We start from the raw sequence: 22,138 nt of genomic DNA on the forward strand, positions 1-22,138 counted from the left end.
GGTCAAAGGCGTTCTCCTGGAAGAACTTTTCTACGTAGGACAGATATGCCAGCAACGACCAGCTGACTGGGGCGTTACGCGGGAGTGGGGCCAGACCCATCCTTCGTAGCCAGGGCGACAGGTAGAACCTGGGCACATAGTGGAACTTGGTGCCCACATACCTGGGTTCTACACACAACCTGATGCAGCCACACACGAAGCTGGCCATCAGGGTGAGGGCGACATTGGGGACGTTCTTGCCTCCATTGTCCAGAGACTTGTGCATGACGGTCCGTCTCACCCGCTCCATCTTGGATCCCCAGACGAACCTGAAGACAGCTCGGGTGATTTCCGAGCTGTAGGAGCGGGGGATGGGCCCCGGGTGTAGGAGCGGGTGAGGGCACCTCACACCTGATGACCAGGTTCTTGCCCGTTATCGACAGGGAGCGCCCTCCCCACAGTCCCAGTTTCTGTTTCACCTTGGCAGTCCGCTCCTGCCAGTTCTTGTTGCACGCCTCGGCTCCTCCGAGCCAGATCCCCAACACCTTCACGTGGTCAGACCTGATGGTGAAGGGGACACTGGATCGGTCGGGCCAGTTGCCGAAGAGCATGGCTTCGCTCTTCGTGCGGTTGACCCTGGCCCCTGACGCTTGCTCGGACTGTTCGCAGATGCCAATCAACCTGCGAACTGACCTCGGATCAGAGCAGAAGACGGTTTCGTCGTCCATGTACAGGGAAGTTTTCACTTGGGTCCCTCCACTGCCTGGTAGTGTCACCCCTCTTATGCCCTCATCCCTCCTGATGGCTTCCGCAAAGGGTTCTATGCAGCAGACAAACAAGACAGGGGAGAGGGGACAGCCTTGATGGGGAAGCTGTCTGTTTCCCACCCGTTGACCTGAACTGCACTACGGACGTCTGTGTAGAGCATTCTGATCCACTTCCGGATTCCCTCCCCAAATCCCATTTTGGAGAGCACGTCCGCCGTGTACGTGTGCGATGTCCTGTCGAAGGTTTTCTCCTGGTTCAAGCTGACCAGACTGGCGTTCACCCCCCTGTCCTGCACGTAGGCGATGGTGTCCCTCTGCAGCGCGAGGCTGTCCGAGATCTTCCTGCCCGGTACAGCACAGTCTGGAGGGAGTACCTCCGCTCTGTCCGCCAGAGAAAGCAGAATCTCCCATTGGCCACACATTTTAATTCCACATCCTATTCCCATGCTGATATGTCTATCCACGGCCTCCTCTACTGTAAAGATGAAGCCACACTCAGGTTGGAGGAACAACACCTTATATTCCGTCTGGGTAGCCTCCAACCTGATGGCATAAACATTGACTTCTCAAACTTCCGCTAATGCCCACCTCCCCCTCGTACTCCATCCGTTATTTAATTATATACACACATTCTTTCTCTCTCTCCTTTTTCTCCCTCTGTCCCTCTGACTATACTCCTTGCCCATCCTCTGGGTTTCCCCCCCCCCCCCCCCGCCCCTTTCCTTCGCCCTGGATTCTCTCATGATCCCATGATCATGTCCCATGATCCTCTCATATCCCTTTTGCCAATCAACTGTCCAGCTCCTGGCTTCATCCATCCCCCTCCTGTCTTCTCGTATCATTTTGGATCTCCCCCTCCCCCTGTGAGGCAACTTTCAGGGATCTGTGGACATGTACCCCCAGATCTCTCTGCTCCTCCACACTACCCAGTATCCTGCCGTTTACTTTGTACTCTGCCTTGGAGTTTGTCCTTCCAAAGTGTACCACCTCACACTTCTCCGGGTTGAACTCCATCTGCCACTTCTCAGCCCACTTCTGCATCCTATCAATGTCCCTCTGCAATCTTCGACAATCCTCTGCACTATTTACAACACCACCAACCTTTGTGTCGTCTGCAAACTTGCCAACCCACCCTTCTACCCCCACATCCAGGTCGTTAATAAAAATCACGAAAAGTAGAGGTCCCAGAACAGGTCCTTGTGGGACACCACTAGTCACAATCCTCCAATTTGAATGTACTATCTCCACCACGACCCTTTGCCTTCTGCAGGCAAGTCAATTCTGAATCCACCCAGCCAAACTTCCCTCGATTCCATGCCTTCTGGCTTTCTGAATAAGCCTACCATGTGGAACCTTGTCAAATGCCTTACTAAAATCCATATAGATCACATCCACTGCACTACCCTCATCTATATGCCTGGTCACCTCCTCAAAGAACTCTATCAGGCTTGTTAGACACGATCTGCCCTTCACAAAGCCATGCTGACTGTCCCCGATCAGACCATGATTCTCTAAATGCCCAGAGATCCTATCTCTAAGAACCTTTTCCAACAGCTTTCCCACCACAAACGTAAAGCTCACTGGTCTATAATTACCCGGACTATCCCTACTACCTTTTTTGAACAAGGGGACAACATTCACCTCCCTCCAATCCTCTGGTACCATTCCTGTGGACAACGAGGACATAAAGATCCTAGCCAGAGGCTCAGCAATCTCCTCCCTCGCCTCGTGGAGCAGCCTGGGTAATATTCCGTCCCCAGGGACATATCCGTCCTAATGTATTTTAACAACTCCAACACCCCCTCTCCCTTAATATCAACATGCTCCAGAACATCAACCTCACTCATATTGTCTTCACCATCATCAAGTTCCCTCTTATTGGTGATTACCGAAGTATTCATTGAGGAACTCGCTCACTTCCACAGCCTGCAGGCACATCTTCCCACCTTTCTCTCTAATCGGTCCTACCTTCACTCCTGTCATCCTTTTTTTCTTCACATAATTGAAGAATGCCTTGGGGGTTTCCTTTACCCTACTCGCCAAGGCCCTCTCATGCCCCCTTCTTGCTCTTCTCAACCCCTTCTTAAGCTCCTTTCTTGCTTCCCTATATTCAATAGACCCATCTGATCCTTGCTTCCTAAACCTCATGTCTGCTGCCTTCTTCCTCCTGACTAGATTTTCCACCTCACTTGTCACCCATGGTTCCTTCACCCTACCATTCTTTGTCTTCCTCACCGGGACAAATTTATCCCTAACATCCTGCAAGAGATCTCTAAACATTGACCACATGTCCATAGTGCATTTCCCTGTAACAACATCATCCCAATTCACACCTGCAAGTTCTAGTCTTATCACCTCATAATTTGCCCTTCCCCAATTAAAAATGTTCCTGTGCTCTCTGATTCTATGCTTTTCCATGATAATGCTAAAGGCCAGGGAGTTACTTGAAGGTGTGCGAGTGATTGAAGGAGCAGCGAGAACGAGTATAAACCAATAAAAGAAGCACTTCCCAAATCAAAATCCAGGGAGGTAGAGGAGCATACAGAGTAGGCTGAACCGAAGAGAGGTTGGCTTACAACAAATACTGAGAGCTCCACAGGGGGAAGAATTGGGCCAACGAGAAACTGAAGACATTGCCATTGTGTGGAGGCAGGAGATGTGTACTGTTCGAAGTCAGGGGCTCCCAACCTTTCTTATGCTATGGAGGCTTCCCATTGAGAGGTCCGTGGACCCCAGGTTGGGAACTGCTGTTCTAAGTGAAGATTTGACATCTACCTTTGCAGAAGTTAATGGCAATACCAACACCACCCTATCTCTATCTCCCATAGTTTTATATACTTTAGTCATGTTTCGCTCTTAGGTCCTAAATCCCCCACCACCAGGTTCAAGAACAACTACTTTCCTTAAAATATTCAGTTATCGACCCAACTGGTTTAAACCCTAACCACTATGAGCGCTTTGCTCTCAATCTGAGCTTTATTTTATTCTAGTTGTGCTTCCTTGTAAAAAACTGTATGATTGATGTTTTTCTTGTGAATACAGCTCATCTGATGCCACGTGTCTGTGATGCTGCAGCAAGCGTTTCATTGCACCTGTGTTCACACATGTACTTGTGTGTGTGAGACAGTGAACTCGACTCTGACTTTGATGCTCTATCTGAATGTTCTGGGCATGCGCAGGATGTTCCGCTACGGTGGCGTGCAGCCCTGTCCTCTCGTTCCAGGTGGAGAAAGTCCTGAGTAGGGGCCCCTTTGAGCAGAGATCCATCAGGCAATGGTTGGCCAGAATGTGTTTGGAGTCCTGAGAAGAGGAAGGTAATGTTCCAGCTGGGATGTAGCCTGAATGGTGGTGAAGCAGCTGATCTTTGTGCCTCTTCATCACTTTTACTCAAGAATTGATTTTGTTTTATTGACTCTCATCTTATTTCTTAAGTAGTTAAATGCGAATATGACTCTATAACCATTTTGGACCATGCTCCACTTAAGCTTTCTATTAAATTATTGGCCAATGCTCATAACAATAGACAATGGCGTTTTAATTCGCTGTTGCTTCAGGACTTGGATTTTGTTAACTTCATGAATGAACAGATTGATCTTTTTTCACAATTAACAGTACAGAGGATATATCCGTGAACACCGTTTGGGATTCCTTCAAAGCTTATATTCGTGGCCAGGTTATTTCGTACTCTGCTGCTTTGAGGAAAAGGTTGAAGAAGGAAGAGCTGGTTCTTGTGGACAAGATTAAGGAAATAGATAAGAAATATGCTACAGCTCCTTCTGAGAAGCTGTATAAACAAAGAACTGAACTTCAAATGGAACACAGTTCATTACTTTCGTCCTCTATTGCAAACCAATTCATGAAGACAAGAAGTGAATTTTATATACACAGTGACAAAGTTGGTAAACTGTTGCCTAATCAGTTGAAGACTAACTCTATTAAACTTCAAATTAATCAGATTTATAATCAAAAAGATCAACTGACGTTTGATCAAGCTGAGATTAATCAATCCTTCTTTGATTTTTATTCCTCATTATATCAATCAGAATCTCCACAAGATTCTAAACATGTGTGACTTTTTAGATAACCTAGACTTCCCTAAGATATCACACGATATATGTTCTATGTTAGAAACTTCCTTCACTACTGATGAGATTAAGAATGCTATCAGAAAGGTATAACGGCTACTATTTATAATACTATCATGAAATTTAGGAAAGCTCCATTCGACAAGATTAGGACTGACTGGGAAAGGGAATTGGGTCTTGCTATCCCGGCTGAGGACTGGACCTATATTTTGCAACTTCTTAATACTTCCTCTATCTGTTCCAAACACTCTTTAATTCAATTTAAAGTTGTCCATAGAACACATATCTCTAAAGATAAATTAGCTCGTTATTACCCTCATATTAACCCTCTTTGCGATAGATGTCATGGGGAGATAGCCTCCTTGACCCACATGTTTTGGTCTTGTCCTACTTTGGAAACTTTTTGAAAAGACATTTTTAATATTATCCCAAAGGTTCTGAATAGTGATATTTGTCCCCATCCTATTACTGCTATCTTTGAATTACCTAAAACTTCTAATAATTTACCTCCTTCAGCACGTACAATGATTGCATTTCTTACTTTAATGGCAAAAAGATGTATTCTACAACATTGGAAGGAGATTAATGCCCCAACTACGTTTTTTTTTTGGTTCTCTCAAATGATACTGTGTCTAAATTTGGAAAAAATCAGAAGTAATCTTTATGATACATCAGTTAAATTTGAACAGACCTGGAGATCATTTATTCAATATTTTCATTTAATGTAACTATTTTTTTCTCTCTGACCATGTATACATTCCCTTCGTGGATTTTATCTGTCGGGTTTGAGGACGCGATTGTTTAATTGTTTAAAGTCCAGTATATACCTAGTTAGCCCATTGCTTTGCTTTGTTACGTTAGTTGCACGGTAGGTTTTCTTTCTGTTTTTTTTTGTTCTGTTGGTATATATGAAAAATTAGTATGCAATTATATTTCCTTGTTATTCTATAATTAACATACGTTGTTTGTATTGTTTTCTTTTGTATTAATATTACTTTTATATTTATATCCTAACAATGTATTGGTTGCTATATGTTTCACTCTTTGTGTACTAATTCACTAAAAAGATTTAAAAAGCAAGGAAGACCTTTGTGCCTCTTCCTCATCCCGGGCCTTTCCGATGTTATCATCTCTCCCGGCCACCTGTGCGTAGGAGCCCGCCCTTTTCGGTCAGGCCCTGTACAGGTGGTCCGCCTGCCCGCAGAGGTGGCAGGACTTGGCCTCCGTGTCCCTCTACCTTGCAGTTTCTGCACACCACAGCCTTACACTGGGCTGCGATGGCCTCCGCCTTACCGCAGTTCCGGCACACCTTAGGTTGCCCGGCATAAACCAGGAAGCACCGGTTCCCTCCTATTGCGGACACTGAGGATGGATGGATGACACAGCCGCTGGTGTCCACCCTCGGCTTCACCCTGACCTGCCTTTTACTTGTCCATACTCCCAGACTGTCGTTGGCGTTCTCACACTTGCCCACGCTCTCCACATATCGCGCTGGGAATGTGAGGATGCCAACGACCGGTACATAGGGGTTAAACATTTGTAGCAGAACCGTTCTCTCTTGCTGCGTTACGTCGGCTAGAGGGGCTGCGCTGTTAGTAGCGACAGCGGCGCCTCGCTCCCCTTCTCACTGAAGCAGTCACGTAACTTCTGCCACCCTGGGGCATGCCCGAAGGTGACGTCGTAGTAACCGGTGAAATCCTGGACGCTGTAAAGACCGTCCAACTTGAAGCCACGGCAATCCGGTAGCACCTTGCGAATGAAGGTCTCCCTACTGAAACCGTTGCCTTCTTTCAAATCTCGAACGCTCAGTCTGACCGTCTTCTTGACCCCAGCCCCACGAATCGAAGCGCTGGTCTCTCCAGCCTTCCTCTTCTCTGATGCGTTCGTCTCTCCAGCCATCCTTTCCTCCATCGCCGCTGCACAGGGGGAAAAGGACCAGATTTCGGGGCCAATGCCCTCCACACTCCATCCCGTGTCAGCCCGAGGCCGCTCCCCTGCCAACGCTCTCTGTGTGCTGAAATGACCACCGGCGATCAGAGCGTTCCGGTAAAGAACGCTTGATCTTAGCTCTTCATCACCGTCTCTCCCCTGCCAGGTTAGCTCCTGGAAGTTTTCCTCTCGGCGCCGGACATCACGTGTCAGAACGGATATCCAGAAACAAACTATACAGAGCGATATGACAGGGAACCAGTCTCCATCATCAGGGTCAACACCCCCCTCCCTTAGATTACATCTACACATGTTGGGAGACCGCCGGACGTGGAGCCAGAGTCCGAAGGGCAGCGACGATCGGGGGAAGTCGCCGTTGAACGATCGACTTATCAGTGAGTTCCAACTTTGCGCAACAGACTGTTTAATAAGATTGGGCCCTTGTTTTTTTTTTCGTTTCTTTACTGACCATATAGTCTTGGCGGAAAAGGATCTTGGCGATTGTAGGGATGACTTGTAGTGGACTGAAAAGCTTGAGAATGCAGGTATTATGAAAGAGGATGTGCTGGAGCTTTAGGAAAGCATCAAGTTGAATAAGTCACTGGGACCAGACGGGATGTACCCCAGGCTACTGTGGGAAGCAAGCGAGGAGATTGCTGAACCTCTGGCAATTATCTTTGCATCATCAATGAGGACAGGAGAGGCTCCGGAGGATTGGAGAGTAGCGGGTGTTGTTCCCTTATTCAAGAAAGGAAGTAGAGATATCCCAGGAAATTATAGGCCAGTGAGTCTTAATTCAGTGGTTGGTAAGTTGATGGAGAAGACCCTGAGAGGCAGGGTTTGTGAACGTTTGGAGAGGCATAATATGATTAGAAATAGTCAGCATGGCTTTGTCAAAGGCAGGTCGTGCCCTACATACTGACTGAATTTTCTGAGGATGTGACTAAGCACATTGAAAAAGGTAGAGCCATAGTTGTAGTGTACATGGATTTTAGCAAGCCATTTGATAAGATACCCCATGCAAGGCTTATTGAAAAAGTAAGGAGGCATGGGATCCAAGGGGACGTTGCTTTGTGGATTCAGAATTCGCTTTCCCACAGAAGGCAGAGTGGTTGTAAATGGGTCATATTCTGCGTGAAGGCCGGTGACCAGTGGTGTGCCTTAGGGATCTGTTCTGGGACCCCTACTCTTTGTGATTTTTATAAATGACCTGGATGAGGAAGTGGATGGGTGGGTTAGTAAATTTGCTGATGACACAAAGGTTGGGTGTGTTGTGGACAGTGTGGATGGCTGTCAGAGGTTAAAGTGGGACATTGTTAGGATGCAAAGCTGGGCTGAGAAACGGCAGATGGCGTTCAACCCAGCTAAGTGTGAGGTGGTTCATTTTGGTAGGTCAAATATGTTGGCAGAATATAGTATTAATGATGACTCTTGGCGGTGTGGAGGATCAGATGGGTCTTGGGGTCTGAGTCCATAGGACACTCAAAGCTGCTACGCAGGTTGACTCTATGGTTACGAAGGCATACAGTGCATTGGCCTTCATCAATCGTGGGATTGAGTTTAAGAGCCGAGAGGTAATGTTGCAGCTCCTTAGGACCCTGGTCAGACCCCACTTGGAGTACTGCGCTCAATTCTGGTCGCCTCACTATAGAAGGATGTGGAAACCATAGAAAGAGTGCAGAGGAGATTTACAAGGATGTTGCCTGGATTAGAGGGCATGCCTTGTGAGAATAGATTGAGTGAATTCAGCCCTTTCTCCTTGGAGCAACAGAGGATGAGAGGTGGCTGATAGAGGTGTATAAGATAATCAGAAGCATTGATTGTGTGGATAGTCAGAGGCTTTTCCCCAGGGCTGAACTGGCTAGCACGAGAGGGCGTAGTTTTAAGGTGCTTGGAAGTAGGTACAGAGGAGATGTCAGGGGTAAGTTTTTCTATGCAGAGAGTGGTGAGTGCATGGAATGGGCTGCCAGCGGTGGTGGTGGAGGCGGAAACAAAACGGTCTCTTAAGAGACTCCTGGGTAGGAACATGGAGCCTAGAAAAATGGAGAACTATGGGTAACCCGAGGTAATTTCTAAGGTAGGGACATGCTCGGCACAGCTTTGTGGGCCAAAGGGCCTGTATTGTGCTGTAGATTTTCTTTGTTTCTATGTGTCAATGTTCCCACTGCTATCTCTCCCTCCCTCAACCATACAGGTAAAATATCATCAACACGTTATCTACTGGGGAGGCAAAAGAACTGATGCAACATTACAGTAGTTTGCAAGCTTTAAATATATTTAATTCATTTTGGAAAGAGATACATTTACAAAAAGTAGGAAGTTAAGGACTAAAATTTCCACTCAGTAGATTAGTAAGTTATAAAATGATTTCTTCTCCGATTTAAGCGGCGTCGTATCATGTCCAAGACGGAAGAGGCTGGAGCGCAAGTGGACAGGGGCATCAGTGCACTGTAGAGGCGTTGAATTGCCTAGAAACGGCTGAAGCGGTTTTTCTGCAGATCATTGCCAACGTGGACTGTTACCGCCTGCAAGATGAAAAGTGAAAGTTTACTTTGAACTTGGAACTTTAAAAACTTTTCTATCAAAATATGTACAGTACTGTGCCAAATTCTTAGGGACAGACACACAACGCACAAACATATATATAAATAGCGTGCCAAAGACTTTTGCACAGTGTAGTGATTTTATGGATTACACCGTACTGCTGCAAAAAAAATACAAATTTCATTATGTATGTGAGTGATGATCAACCTAATTCTGATGTGGGTCTCTATTGTGGACTGGGAGAGGGGGGATCATGGTTGGGAATAGGGAGGGGAGAGGCAGTGAGTGGGAAGCACCAGAGAGACATCTGTAATGATCAATAAACCAATTGTTTGGAATCAAATGGCCTTGCCTGGTGTCTTAGGGCTGGGTGTGTCTGCAACCACGCTATCCAAGTGCATTGGCACCCCTCCTCTGCCACCTGTCCCACACCCCTCCCGCGGTGCTCCACCCTCGCCATTCCCAACATTCTTTGCTCCTGCCAGATTTACAAGCTCGCTCTCCGCTCCATGTTGACAAATACAGCGCTGTGTGCAAAAGTCTCAGGCACCCTAGCTAGATAGATATGTAATGCTCGGCTCGATCAACTCACGTCCGTCTAGGGGAACTGCCGTAGGCCCTACCAAACTGTGTACTCACGTTTGCGTAGACGCTACGTAATGCACCCCGATACAAGCCCACACTGTAAAATATCAGACAGTTAAGTTACACTTTATAACTCTTTTTGGTGGTGTGGTTAGTGGACACAAAAAAAAACAAAGGTGCCACTCAGTAAATGTGTCAGTTTTGTGCACCAAATTAAGTCGTTGGAGCTCACACCTCCCCGATCCGTCCACGAACGACCTCCGAACCTCCAACAACCTTCGAACCGTCGAATTCCGGTATCCGCTGTTCCGGAACCGCCGACCGCTCCCGCACTCGTCCGTCCTCTTCACTCCCCTTGAGCAGGTACGCAAATTGGGTGTGACATATATATGTGAACAGGGCTTCTTATAATGTCAGGCACTGAACCAAGATGAAAGAAATACATGAATTCCCCAGCTCCACAGAAATATAGTGATAGTTACGACATGAACAAGACTATAGCCTATCACTACACTTCAGTGTATAACTGGTACAATAAAACATATCATACTTAATTTAATAATATGACAAAGTATTGCATGGTTGTACTCACTAATTATCATAAAATATAATTATCAAGCAAGTAAAGTAACGTTGTTTGCTTAGAAGCCATAGGGTTGTTAGTGAGAAAAATTTACCTTTGTATTGGCGAGCACCACAGATGTAGCCTGACTTCTACGGCTGAGTCAGAGCAGACAGCAGGGCCCGCAGTGCTGAGCAGTGCTCCTAAGCAGGTATCAAAAGAACAGAAATAAAGCAAATAAGTTTTTTACACTTTCAGCCATCTAAATTGGAACCAAGTAATCAAGTATGAAACAAGAACGTCTGATGAACGATTGGTTAAGCCACGAATATTGGTGAATATTAGTATCAAAAGCCGTAGGTTGGCAACTCTGCCTCGTACCGTTTCTCTCGCAGAAATGGTTGGACAGGAAGTGTACCTGTGTGTGTGGATACCCACAATATCCTCACACATCGGGTATTACATGGTTAGACCAATACAAATCCTGTTTAGTCTTTAAGTATATAAAAAGTGAAAGAAGCTTGAATCTTTACAGAAATTATAATTGTATCTGTATGAATAGAAAATATTGCATTTTGTAAGTGAAAAATGTTAACGGGGAGGACAGCAACCACTTGAGAGGTTTGGAAATGTATTTCGTCTCATTCATTGCTCACTACTCTTTTTCCTATCAACACAAAGATAAAAAGAGCCTCTTTCCAATCAACTATAGCGGCCACTGTTAAATTCCCCGCTTGTATATTTTGACATTTTTTACAGAGGTGCCGGAGTGGCACTCTGGTGAGATCCGGCAGCAGTGCACCCCTGGCTGAGGGGTAATAACTGTTCCTGACCCTGGTGGTGTAGGTCCTGAGGCTCCTGTACCTCCTTTCTGATGGTTGAGGGGTAATAACTGTTCCTGAACCCGGTGGTGTGGGTCTTGAGACTCATGTACCTCCTTCCTGATGGTTGTGGGGTAATAACTGTTCCTGACCCAGGTGGTGTGAGTCCTGAGGCTCCTGTACCTTCACCCTGATGGTTGAGTGGTAATAACTATTCCTGAACCTGGTGGCACTGAAGGCATTACGCTGACTGCGGTGCTTTACAGACACTTAGATAGGCTGACAGATGATGGAAAATGGCAGGCTGTGCAGGAGGGGAGGGTTAGGTTGATTGATTCATTGATTGAGAGACGGCACAGAATTGACCCTGCCAGCCCTTTGAGCCTCACCGCCCAGCAATCTCCCGATTTAACCCCAGCCTAATCACGGGGCAATTTACAATGACCAATTAAACTACTGACCGGTACGTCTTTGGACGGTGGGAGGAAACCGGAGCACCCAGAGGAAACACCAGAGAAAATTTCTGGCGTTCACCTTTTTTTTTTTACCTGCCATGACTGTTGAGGTCCCTTTGTCTAATCCTGGGTTTGCTCCTGTCCTCGGTCACCCTCTCGGGATAGGCAGACGCGTTGGGAAACCTCTCGGCAACTTGATTCTGCTGGTGCTCGGGCGGGTTCCTGCAGTCGCGTTCCACGGCACTGTCCCATAACCAGCTCATGCAGCAGATCCTGTCTGGGGTATGAACTGAATACTTTAGCTATCGAAAAACATTCAAGCTTGTTTAGTGTCACTTTCAGTACCCAAGTGTCAAGGAGAATGAAATAATCGTAACTCTGGATGGGATGCAGGAGATAAATAAAACACACCAAGTCAAACACAAGAAAATCTGCAGATGCTGGAAATCCAAGGCAACACACACAAAGTGCCAGAAAAGCTCAGCAGGTCAGGCAGCATTTACAGAAAAGTGTAAACAGTTGACGCATTAGGCTGAGACCCTTCATCAGGACTGGAAAGGAAGGGAGAAGACGTTGAGGGTGGGGGAGAAGAGGAAGAAGTACGAGGTTGTAGGTGATAGGTGAGACCGGAAGAAGGGGTGGGGTGAAGTAAATAGCTGGGAAGTCGATTGGTGGAAGTGATGAAGGGCTGGGGAAGGGGGAATCTGATAGGAGAGGACAGAAGGCCATGGAAGAAGGGGACGACGGTGGAGCACCAGAGGGAGGTGATGGGCAGGCAAGGAGATAAGGTGAGAGAAAGAAATGAGAATGGGGAATGGTGAAGAAGAAAACTAGAAGTTCGACAAATCGATGCTTAACTCATTACTAAGATAAGCTCCATAAGATAAAGAACACAATAATAATAATAATAAAAACACAATAAATATAAATACATAAGATAGCTTATATACATGGATTGATTGTACGTGCATAAGGTGACTCTAGGCACAGGAGTGTCTCAAAATCACAATCAGCTTTAATACCATCAGTATATCCCATGAAATTTGTCGTTGTGCGGCAGCAGTACCTTGCAATAGAAAATAAAAACTGTGAATTACAGTAAATATATAAAAAATTAAACAATTAAATAAGTCTTGCAAAAAGACAAAAAGAAAATAGTGAATTAGTGTTCACAGGTTCAATGTCCATTCAGAAATCTGATGACGGGGGAGAGGCTGTTCCTGAATCACTGAGTGTCTGTACAGAAGGTGACACTGACAGGAAATGATCAGGTAGTGGTGGTTGGGGGTGTGGGTTAGTCACTGTTTCTGAGTCTGCTGGTCCAGGCGTGGATGCTATGCAGCCTCCTACCCGATGGGAGAGGGACAAACAGTCCGTGAGCAGGGTGGGTGGGATCCTGACGTTACTGGCTCTTTCCCGGCCCTTGATGCTGGGTAAGCTCCTGGACCGGCTTCACTCACCCCCCGGTGGCTCGTGGGTGTGGACCCACTTCTGGGGATCCTGCGTTCTGATGTTTGATGTTCTGAGCGTTACTCGTTTGTTGTTTCTGTTGTTTGCGTGACTTTGCACGTCTGATGGTCTTGTTTCGTGGGTTGCTTTCTTTAAGTGGGTTCTCTGACATTTCTTTGTTTTGTGGCTGCCTGCAAGAAGATGAGCCTCGAGGCTGTGCGCCGTAAGCATACTTTGATAATTACTGTACTTTGTACTTTGAACTTGGAATACATCCTTGATGGCTGGTAGTCTGGTGCTGGTGACGCGTTGGGCACTTAATTGTTTCCTGAAACACTTAATTCAACAACTAATAATTCAGTTTTACTCAGCCCACAAGGCTGTAATAAAATCTAGCACACATTCAGAATTTTAAAAAAATGTTCCTACACAAGGTTTATTAGCCACTTTGTTCGGTACACCGCCTCGTAAATGCAAATATCGAACCAGCCAATCATGTGGCAGCAGCTCAGTGCATGAAAGCATGCAGACATGGTCAAGAGGTTCAGTTGTTGCTCAGTCTAAGCATCAGAATGGGGGAAGAAATGTGATCTAAGTGACTCTGACCGTGGAATGATTGTTAGTGCCATACAGGGTGGTTTGAGTATTTCAGAAACTGCTGATCTCCTGGGGATTTTCAAGCACAACAGTCTCTAGAGTTTATAGAGAATGGTGTGAAAAACTAAAAAAACATCCCGTGTGCAGCAGTTCTGTGGGTGAAAACACTTTGTTAATGAGAGAGGTCAGAGGAGAATGGCCAGACTCTTAGGCACTCTAGCTCACGCTCTCTCTCTCGATATATATAGACTTTTGCACTGTACTGCACACGTATAAATGAACTTGAATCTTGAACCTTGAGAACAGCTGACAATCTCTCTAGCTATCCATCCCATAGGATGATGACGTTACTTTCAGTCAGTTAGTGGGGTTTGATATGTGCATCCTGGAGTGACTGTACAGGCCGATCCTTGACGGGCACTGCTTGCCACATGCTTGGCAGGTGAGGCCTGGAGGGACAGCAGGGGCAGAAGCTCTGTTGTGGCGCTTCCTGTGCCTTTCCTCTGTTGCCTCGTTGAGCTTGTTCTCAGCAGCATCCACACCTTTTCTGATGGCGTCCCTCCACTGTGAGCAATCTTGAGCCAGATCTTCCCATGTTGATGGGGCAATGTCAGCTTTCTTGAGGCTCCTGTGCAGAACCTCCCTGTACCGTAGTCGCTGGCCTCCTCATTTTTGGGTGCTACTGGACAGTTAGCCGTACAAGATGTCCTTGGGCAGTCTTCCGTCAGGCATTCTGACAACATGTCTTGCCCAGTGCAGTTGGGCTGACATCACCAAGGTTGAAACTGCTGGCATTCCGGCTCGAGAGAGGACCTCGGTATTGGAGACCTTGTCTCGCCGGGTGATCTTCATCAGAGAACGTAGGTGACGCTGCTGCAGTTGGTCAAGCTGGCGTAAGTGTCTCTGACATGGGCACCATGTCTCACATCCGTTATAACAAGGTTGATATGGCAACGGCCCTGTGTACCTTGCACTTGGTGGCCAACCTGATGTTCTGTGACCAAACTCGATCTTTCAGCTGACCGAAGGCAAAGCAGGCTTTTCTGGTTCTTGACTCAGTCTCTACATCCAGAGAAGCTGAGGATGTGATTATGCTTCCCAGGTAGCAAAACTTGTTGAGAGCATTGAGACAAGTGTCATCAATGAGTTCAGTTGGTTCTTCGTAGCTTCAGCCAGGAGCTGGTTGGTACAAAACTTCCATCTTTTTCAGGCTGATTGTCAGTCTGAAGCTTTTGGCTGCACTGGTGATCTCCTGTAAGTCTTCGAGAGCGTGGGCAACCAGTGCACAGTCATTAGCAAACTGTAGCTCATGCACCACAATGTCCCTGCCTTTTGATTTTGCTCTCAATCTTGCGAGGTTGGGGAGCCCGCCATCAGCCCTTGTTTGTAGGAAGACCCCTGACTTCAGGTCTGATGTGGCATCCTAAAGAACAGCAGCGAAGAATGGTCCAAACAGAGTAGGAGCCAGAACACAACCCTGTTTTACGCCGTTGCTGATGGATAATGGGTTTGACAACTCACCACACATGTTGATGCGGCCTTCCATGCCTTTGGGGAACCGACCGATGATGTTGGTTAGGTATGGGGGGGGGGGGCAACCGAATTTTGGTAGGAGTTTCCACAGCTGACAATACTCTGAATGTGGTCTGAAGGTTATGTTTCCCTTACTTCGAGGTTCAAAGTTCAAAGTAAATCTATTTTTGAAGTACATATACGCCACCATATACTACCCTGAGATGAACTTTCTTGCGGGCATTCACAGTAGGACAACGAACTGCAGCAGAATCAATGAAAATCTGCACACAAAGACTGACAAGCAACCAATGTGCAAAAAAAACCAGACAGATAAATAAATAGTACCGAGAACACAAACTGCAGAGTCCCTGAAAGTGAGAAACCTCATGTTTTGAGTTAATTAATTAACTTATTTGATGTTATTAACATACAGTGTGGAGTAAACCCTTCCGCTGTGCCACCCAGCAATCCCCCGATTTAATCCCAGCCCAATCACAGGACAGTTTTACAACCACCAATCAACCTACCAACTGGTAGGTCTTTAGGCTGTGGGAGGAAACCAGAGCACCCGGAGGAAACCCTCGCGGTCATGGGGAGAACATACAAATTCTCTACGGGCAACGGCTGAAATTGAACTGGGGTCACCAGTACTGTAAAGTATTGCGCTAACCACTACGCTGCAGTGTTGCCCCATGGAATCCTCATGCAAATCTAGCAGAGTTTGAGCAGTTTTGTAAAGAAGGAAGGGGAAGGGGAAAAATTGCAGTGTCCAGATGTGCAAAGCTGATGGAGACCTGTCCACACAGACTCAAGGCTATAATTGCTGCCAAAGGTGCATCTATTAAATAGTGACTTGAAGGGGAAAAATACTTAGGTAGTCAATTGTTTTGTGTTTAATAATTCTAATTAATTTAGAGCACTTTGTAGAGATCTGTTTTCACTTGGTCACAAAAGAGATCTTCTCTGTTGATCAGTGTCAAAGCAGCCAAATTAAATCCAATATGATTCAGTGTTGTAAAACAACAAAACATGAAAACCTCCAAAAGGGACGAATGCTTTTTTAGAGGCACTGTACACACAATCGCTGACAAGCAACCAATGGGCAAGAGAAGACAAACTGTGCAAATACAAAGACTAAACAAGTAATACTGAGAACACAAACTGTGGAGTCCCTGCAAGTGAGGAAACCCAGATTTCGAGTTTAGAAGGCTAAAAGGTTGTATTTCACTTACTGTAACCCCAGCAGTTGCAACAGGAATCACGCTGATCCCGAGGTGCATTTGAAATCTCCTCAGTGACATTAACGTGCCCTGCAGCATCAGTCTGTCCGGAACAATTCACATTGCTTGCCAGGCCCACTTGGCTGCGGTTGCGTTTCAGGACCTTAGACAACTTCTTGATGGCCTTCGAGGCGGCATGCGGGTTGCCCGTTGCGCTCAGCATCTCTCTAGCGGCCTTTTGCCCCCCCTGGGGGAGCGCCTGGGCCTCGGGGCCACCTTGGCTCCTGGGCTGACTCTGGACCTCAGGGAGGAATTGCCTCGAGCTCCCATTCTGCTCTGTGCTTTCGGCCGGCAGCGTGCTGCACGCGTCCGCTGGTTCGGTTTCCTCCCCAACAACTGTGCTCTTCTGGTCAAGCTCCTCGAAGATCTCCGACTGGGTATTCTGAAGAAAACAGAAATATAGATGAAAGGTTTAGAACACAGAATGTTGCAGGCCATTCAGCCCACAATGTTGTGCTGACCTCATAACCTATTCGTAGATAGACCATAAATCTTAGCAACAGAATTAGGCCACTTAGCCCTCCGAGTCTGCTCCACCATTCCTTCATGGCTGATTTATTGTCCATCTCAACCCCAGCCTTCTGCCTTCTCCCCGTAACCTCTGACACACTTACTAATCAAGAGCCTCTTAACCTTCATTGTAAGTACACCCAACGACTTGGCCTCCACAGCCGTCTGTGGCGATGAATTCCACAGATTCACCACCCTCTGGCTAAAGAAATTCCTCCTCATCTCCGTTCTAAAGGGACGTCCTTCTATTCCATCATGGCTGATTTATAACCTCAACCACATTCTCCTGCCTTCTTGCCATAACCTTGGATGCCCTGACTAATCAAGAGCCTATCAAACTCTGGTTTTAAATATCCCCAATGACTTGGCCTCCACAGCCGCCTGTGGCGATGAATTCCAGATTCACCACCCTCTGGCTCAAGAAATTCTTCCCCATCTCTATTCTAAAGTGACGAACCTCATTTCTGAGGCTGCACTGTCTGGTTCTCCACTCTCCCACTTTCAAAAACATCCTCTCCACGTCCGCTCTGTATAGACATTTCAGTCTAACCTGACTGAGATATTTTAAAGAAAAGGCACGGTGTTGGATCAGTTTAATGTTCTCGGGAAATAATTGCAAGGGACCCATTAGTATCTGTTCAAAACTCGGACAGTTTCTTTCAGGATGGGCAATGCAGTAACTGCATTTGCCACCTGGAAACATGAGGGGAAACTTTTTCACTCAGAGGGTGGGGAGAGTTTGGAACAAGCTGCCAGCATAAGTGGTGCGTGCGAGCTCGGTTTCCACATTTAACAGAAGTTTGGATAGGTACATGGATGGTAGGGGATATGGATGGCAATGGTCTCGGTGCAGGTCGATGGGAATAGACGGTTTAAAATGGCTCGGCATGGACTAGATAGGCTGAAGGGCCTGCTTCTCTGCCGTATTTTTCTATGACTCTCCGACGCCGCAGGAATCTTCTACCTTGTGGGAATGGAGCTTTCCCAACTGCTTTCACTCCCACCACCCCACCACCTGGGCATGGGGTTAAAAACCCAGAGCTGCAGAAACCCCAGCAGAAGCTCCATCCCTGGGAGAGGAAGGATCTGCCAAGAAGATGGGCCACACCTGGGAACAGGTTGAAAGACTCCCAGGATGGAGGACTCTGGCGAGCTGCTGTCAAAGGCCTGTGCCCCAGATGGCGTTAGTGGTTCTGTAACTTGGTGTTTGCTCCCCACACTGCATTCTCGATCCAGCCAAGCCACTACAATCAGGGGGCCGGTTCAGGCCGAGCAGTGATGGGACCACTGAACAGACTCTCTATACACTGACTGGCCTGATCTCAAATAATAACAAGGCAGCCCACAGAGAAGTGGTCATCACCCTGACACAGTGGTGTCAAGAAAACAACCTCTCCCTCAATGTCGCAAAAACAAAGGAGCTGGTTGTGCACTACAGGAGGAATGGGGACATCAATTGACATCAATGGATCTGGGGTTGAGAGGGTGAACAGCTTCAAGTTCCTCGGTATACACGTCACCGAGGACCTCACGTGGTCTGTACACATCAGCTGTGTGGTGAAAAAAGCACAGCAACGCCTCTTTCACCTCAGACAGTTGAAGAAATTCGGCATGAGTCCCCAGAAACTAAGAACTTTCTACAGGGGCACAACTGAGAGCATCCTGACTGGCTGCATCAGTGCCTGGTATGGGAACTGTACTTCCCTCAATCGCAAGACTCTGCAGAGAGTGGTGTGGACAGCCCAGCACATCTGTACTTGTGAACTTCCCATGATTCAGGACATTTACAAGGACAGGTGTGTACAAAGGGCCTGCAGGATCATTGGGGACCCAAGTCACCCCAACCACAAACTGTTCCAGTTGCTACCATCCGGGAAATGGTACCGCAGCATTAAAGCCAGGACCAACAGGTTCCAGGACAGCTTTTTCCAGCAGGCCATCAGACTGATTAATTCACGCTGACACAACCGTATTTCTGAGCTATATTGACTGTACTGTTGTATAAATTACTGGACATCCTATTTATTACAAATTACTACAATTTACAGATTGCACATTCAGACGGAGATGTAACATAAAGATTTTTACTCCTCGTGTATGTGAAAGACGTAAGAAATAATATTCAATTCAATCAAATTCAATTCGGCCTCTCACTGGGTCAGTGAGACGGGCTGGCAGCTGCTCTTGCCACACCTGTTCGCTCCCCTGTCGTAGTTCTTCCCGTGACCCTGTCCCGTGCACTATTTCTGTTCATTTCCATCTTACAGACCGTTCTCAGGAACTGAACCCTGTCTACTCCTGAGAGAGCCTGTAAACGCATGGAATCCTATAAGGGCCATAGAATGCATCCAGTCATTGGGTGGTGAATCTGTGAAATTTGTTACCACAAGACGGCTGCGGAGGCCAGGTCATTGGGTATATTTAAACCGAAGGTTGGCAGGTTCTCGATTAGTCAGGGCATCAAATGATATGGGGAGAAGGCAGGAGAACAGGGTTGAGAGAGATAGTAAATCAGCCACGATGGAATAGCAGAGCAGACTCAATGGGCCAAATGGCCTATTCTGCTCCTATGTCTTATGGTTTTACAGAGGCCAAAAAATGCATGAAGTCTGCTCCAGTTTCTAGTATTTTCTAAAATTTTGTCATTTTAAAATTAATTTTATAAGCGCAATGGTAGAGTATTTGAGTACAGATTAGCAGCCAAAGAGTCATTTAGTTCATAAATAGGCCTTTCAGCACATCCAGGCCATGCCAATTTATTAATCTGCCGAGTCCTGTCGTCCAGCACCTGGACTGTAGCCATCCCTACCCTCCCATCTATGGACCCATCCAAACTCCTCTTCAATATTGCAATCTAACCACAATTTACCACTTCTGCTGGCAGCTCATTCCACACTCTGAGTGAAGAAGATTACCCTCAGGTTCCCCTTGAACACTCACCTTTCACCCTTAACCTATGACCTCCAGTTCAGTGCCACCCAACCTCAGTGGGAAAAGCCTGCCTGCCTTTACACTATGGATACTTCTCATCATTTTGTATACCTCAATCAAGTCTCCCCTCCACCTCCAACGCCCCGGGGAATGAAGTCCCAAACAATTCAGCCTTTTCCTATAACTCAGGTCCTCAAGTCCCTGTAATCGTGGTTAGCATCAGGGCAAAGGGACCGATAGCTCTGTGACTATGACTTGGGCTTCCTGTTGACACAGGCCTTGGTCAATTCAAATTCTCAACTTGCCTATGTGTGATTGAGAACATAGATCATCGAACACCACAGCACAGTGCAGTCCTTTCACCCACGATGTTGTACCAACTTTTAACCTACTTTAAGATCAATCTAACCCTTCTCTCCTACTTAACCCTCTATTTTTCCATCATCATGTGCCCATCTAAGCATTTCCTGAATGCCCCTTATGTATCTGCCTTTAGCACCACCCATGACAGGGTGTTCCATGCACCCACTACTCTCTGCCTCTATCATCCCCTCGATATTTCCCTCCGATCGCCTTGAAATTATGCTTCCTGGCATTTGCCATTTCTGCCTGGGAAGAAAACTCTGGCTGTCCAATTGATCTGTGCTTCTTATCGTCTTATACACTTCCATCAAGTCACCCCTCATCCTTCTTTGCTCCAAAGAGAAAAGCCTCAGCTGGCTAAACCTATCTTCACGAGACATGCCCTCCAGTTCAGGCAGCATCCTGGTAAATCTCCTCTGCACCTTACCTAAAGCTTCCACATCCTTCCTGTAATGAGGTGACTGGAACTGAACACAATACTCCCAAGCGTAGTCTAACTAGGGTTTTGTTAGAGCTGCAACATTACCAGTAGAGGTGGGTATGGTGACTCGTGCTGCGCCAGGTCTTTGGCCTCTTTCAGAGCTTGGGGCTCCAGTGGCACCAGATCTTGAACCTGCTGCTGATCCCCGTCTTCGGCCTCTTGTTGGTCCAGGACTTGGGCCTGCTGTTGGAACTTTTGACCATTGGCCTCCGGTTGGTTCACTGCCTCACTCACAGCATTTCCCTCTTGTGCTTCAGCAGGGATCTCCGATGGAACCTCTGTCTGCTCCTGCTTCTGGCCTGATTCTTTCTGCTCTGCTTGGGATTGGTTCTGGAGCAGCGAGCAGTGTTCTGTGCCATCAGCCTTCTGTTCAGAAACCAGCTCTGGCTCAACATCTGCTCTGCCTGGAGACAATTCACAGCTGTGGCCCACATTCTTCTCCTCCCAGCTGCCTGCTCGCTGGCTTGGGCTGGAGACAATTCCTAGCACTTGGCTGGTCTGAAGAATACAGAGGAAAAAAAACTTTGAAAACAGCTGGCATTTTAAAACACTCAGTAAAAAACAATCTTGGTGGTCAGTGTCAGATGAACTTCCTGAACTTGTGACACTCAGAATACCACTCAGTTTCGCCTCAGACTCAGAGAGGCGTGCAGAAGAATCCTTGACAATGGCACCAGTGACAAGAACACGATGTAGTCAAAGAGTTATTTCCATGATATTACAGAATAACATGACACCAATAATGCCATTCCTGATACCGGAACAGGTCAGTGAGCAGCTGGCCCAGGGAGAGGGGACCATTTAACGTGGTGAGATGTGAGAAGCCCCAGTGCTACTGCCCTTTGAGACAGGTGAGAAAGGCAGATTTATTAGAAGCAATCAAATAATGGAGGGTGGGTCAAGAGAAACTGCTTTCAGCGGCAGGAGGGTCAATAACTGGAGGAAAGAGATTGAGGATAATTGTTAAGTTGCCATAAATCTCTTCACTTTGGCTACTGAGATTCCGGTTCCTGGATTTCCGCTCAGGCCTCTTGTTCAGTCTGGAATCAGCCTAGGCCTGGGTCAGAGGGGCAATGATGTAATTTCTTTTTAACATAGACAGTTGTGATTTAGAATTCACTGTAGCCTGGCCTACTGAGTTCCTCCAGCATTTTGTGTGAGCTATTTTAGATATTTCCCTGAAGGGTAAATGCCACAGGGGAGCTGGACTATAATGTGTGGTTAAAGGTGTAGCTGGGTGGTGGGGTGGAGATACATCTCTACCAAAGGAGGTGTAAGGTGATCC

General features: G+C 46.8%; 1 protein-coding gene across 1 annotated transcript in view; it reads right to left on the reverse strand.

Moving 5' to 3' along the window:
• Positions 1–9,093: 9,093 nt before the first annotated feature.
• LOC140210902 (uncharacterized) overlaps positions 9,094–22,138 on the reverse strand; it is a 69,695-nt gene continuing 56,650 nt past the window's right edge. Inside the window, exons 10-14 of the mRNA XM_072280166.1 lie at positions 20,899–21,351; positions 16,521–16,950; positions 11,821–12,004; positions 10,567–10,654; positions 9,094–10,309 (exon numbers count right to left, since the gene is read on the reverse strand). Coding sequence (XP_072136267.1) covers positions 10,615–10,654; positions 11,821–12,004; positions 16,521–16,950; positions 20,899–21,351 — 1,107 coding nt within the window. The 3' untranslated portion in view covers positions 9,094–10,309; positions 10,567–10,614. The remainder of the gene's footprint in view (positions 10,310–10,566; positions 10,655–11,820; positions 12,005–16,520; positions 16,951–20,898; positions 21,352–22,138) is intronic.

The sequence above is a fragment of the Mobula birostris genome, chromosome 16 (assembly GCF_030028105.1).
Source record: "Mobula birostris isolate sMobBir1 chromosome 16, sMobBir1.hap1, whole genome shotgun sequence".
In the NCBI taxonomy this organism is placed as follows: Eukaryota; Metazoa; Chordata; class Chondrichthyes; order Myliobatiformes; family Myliobatidae; genus Mobula; species Mobula birostris.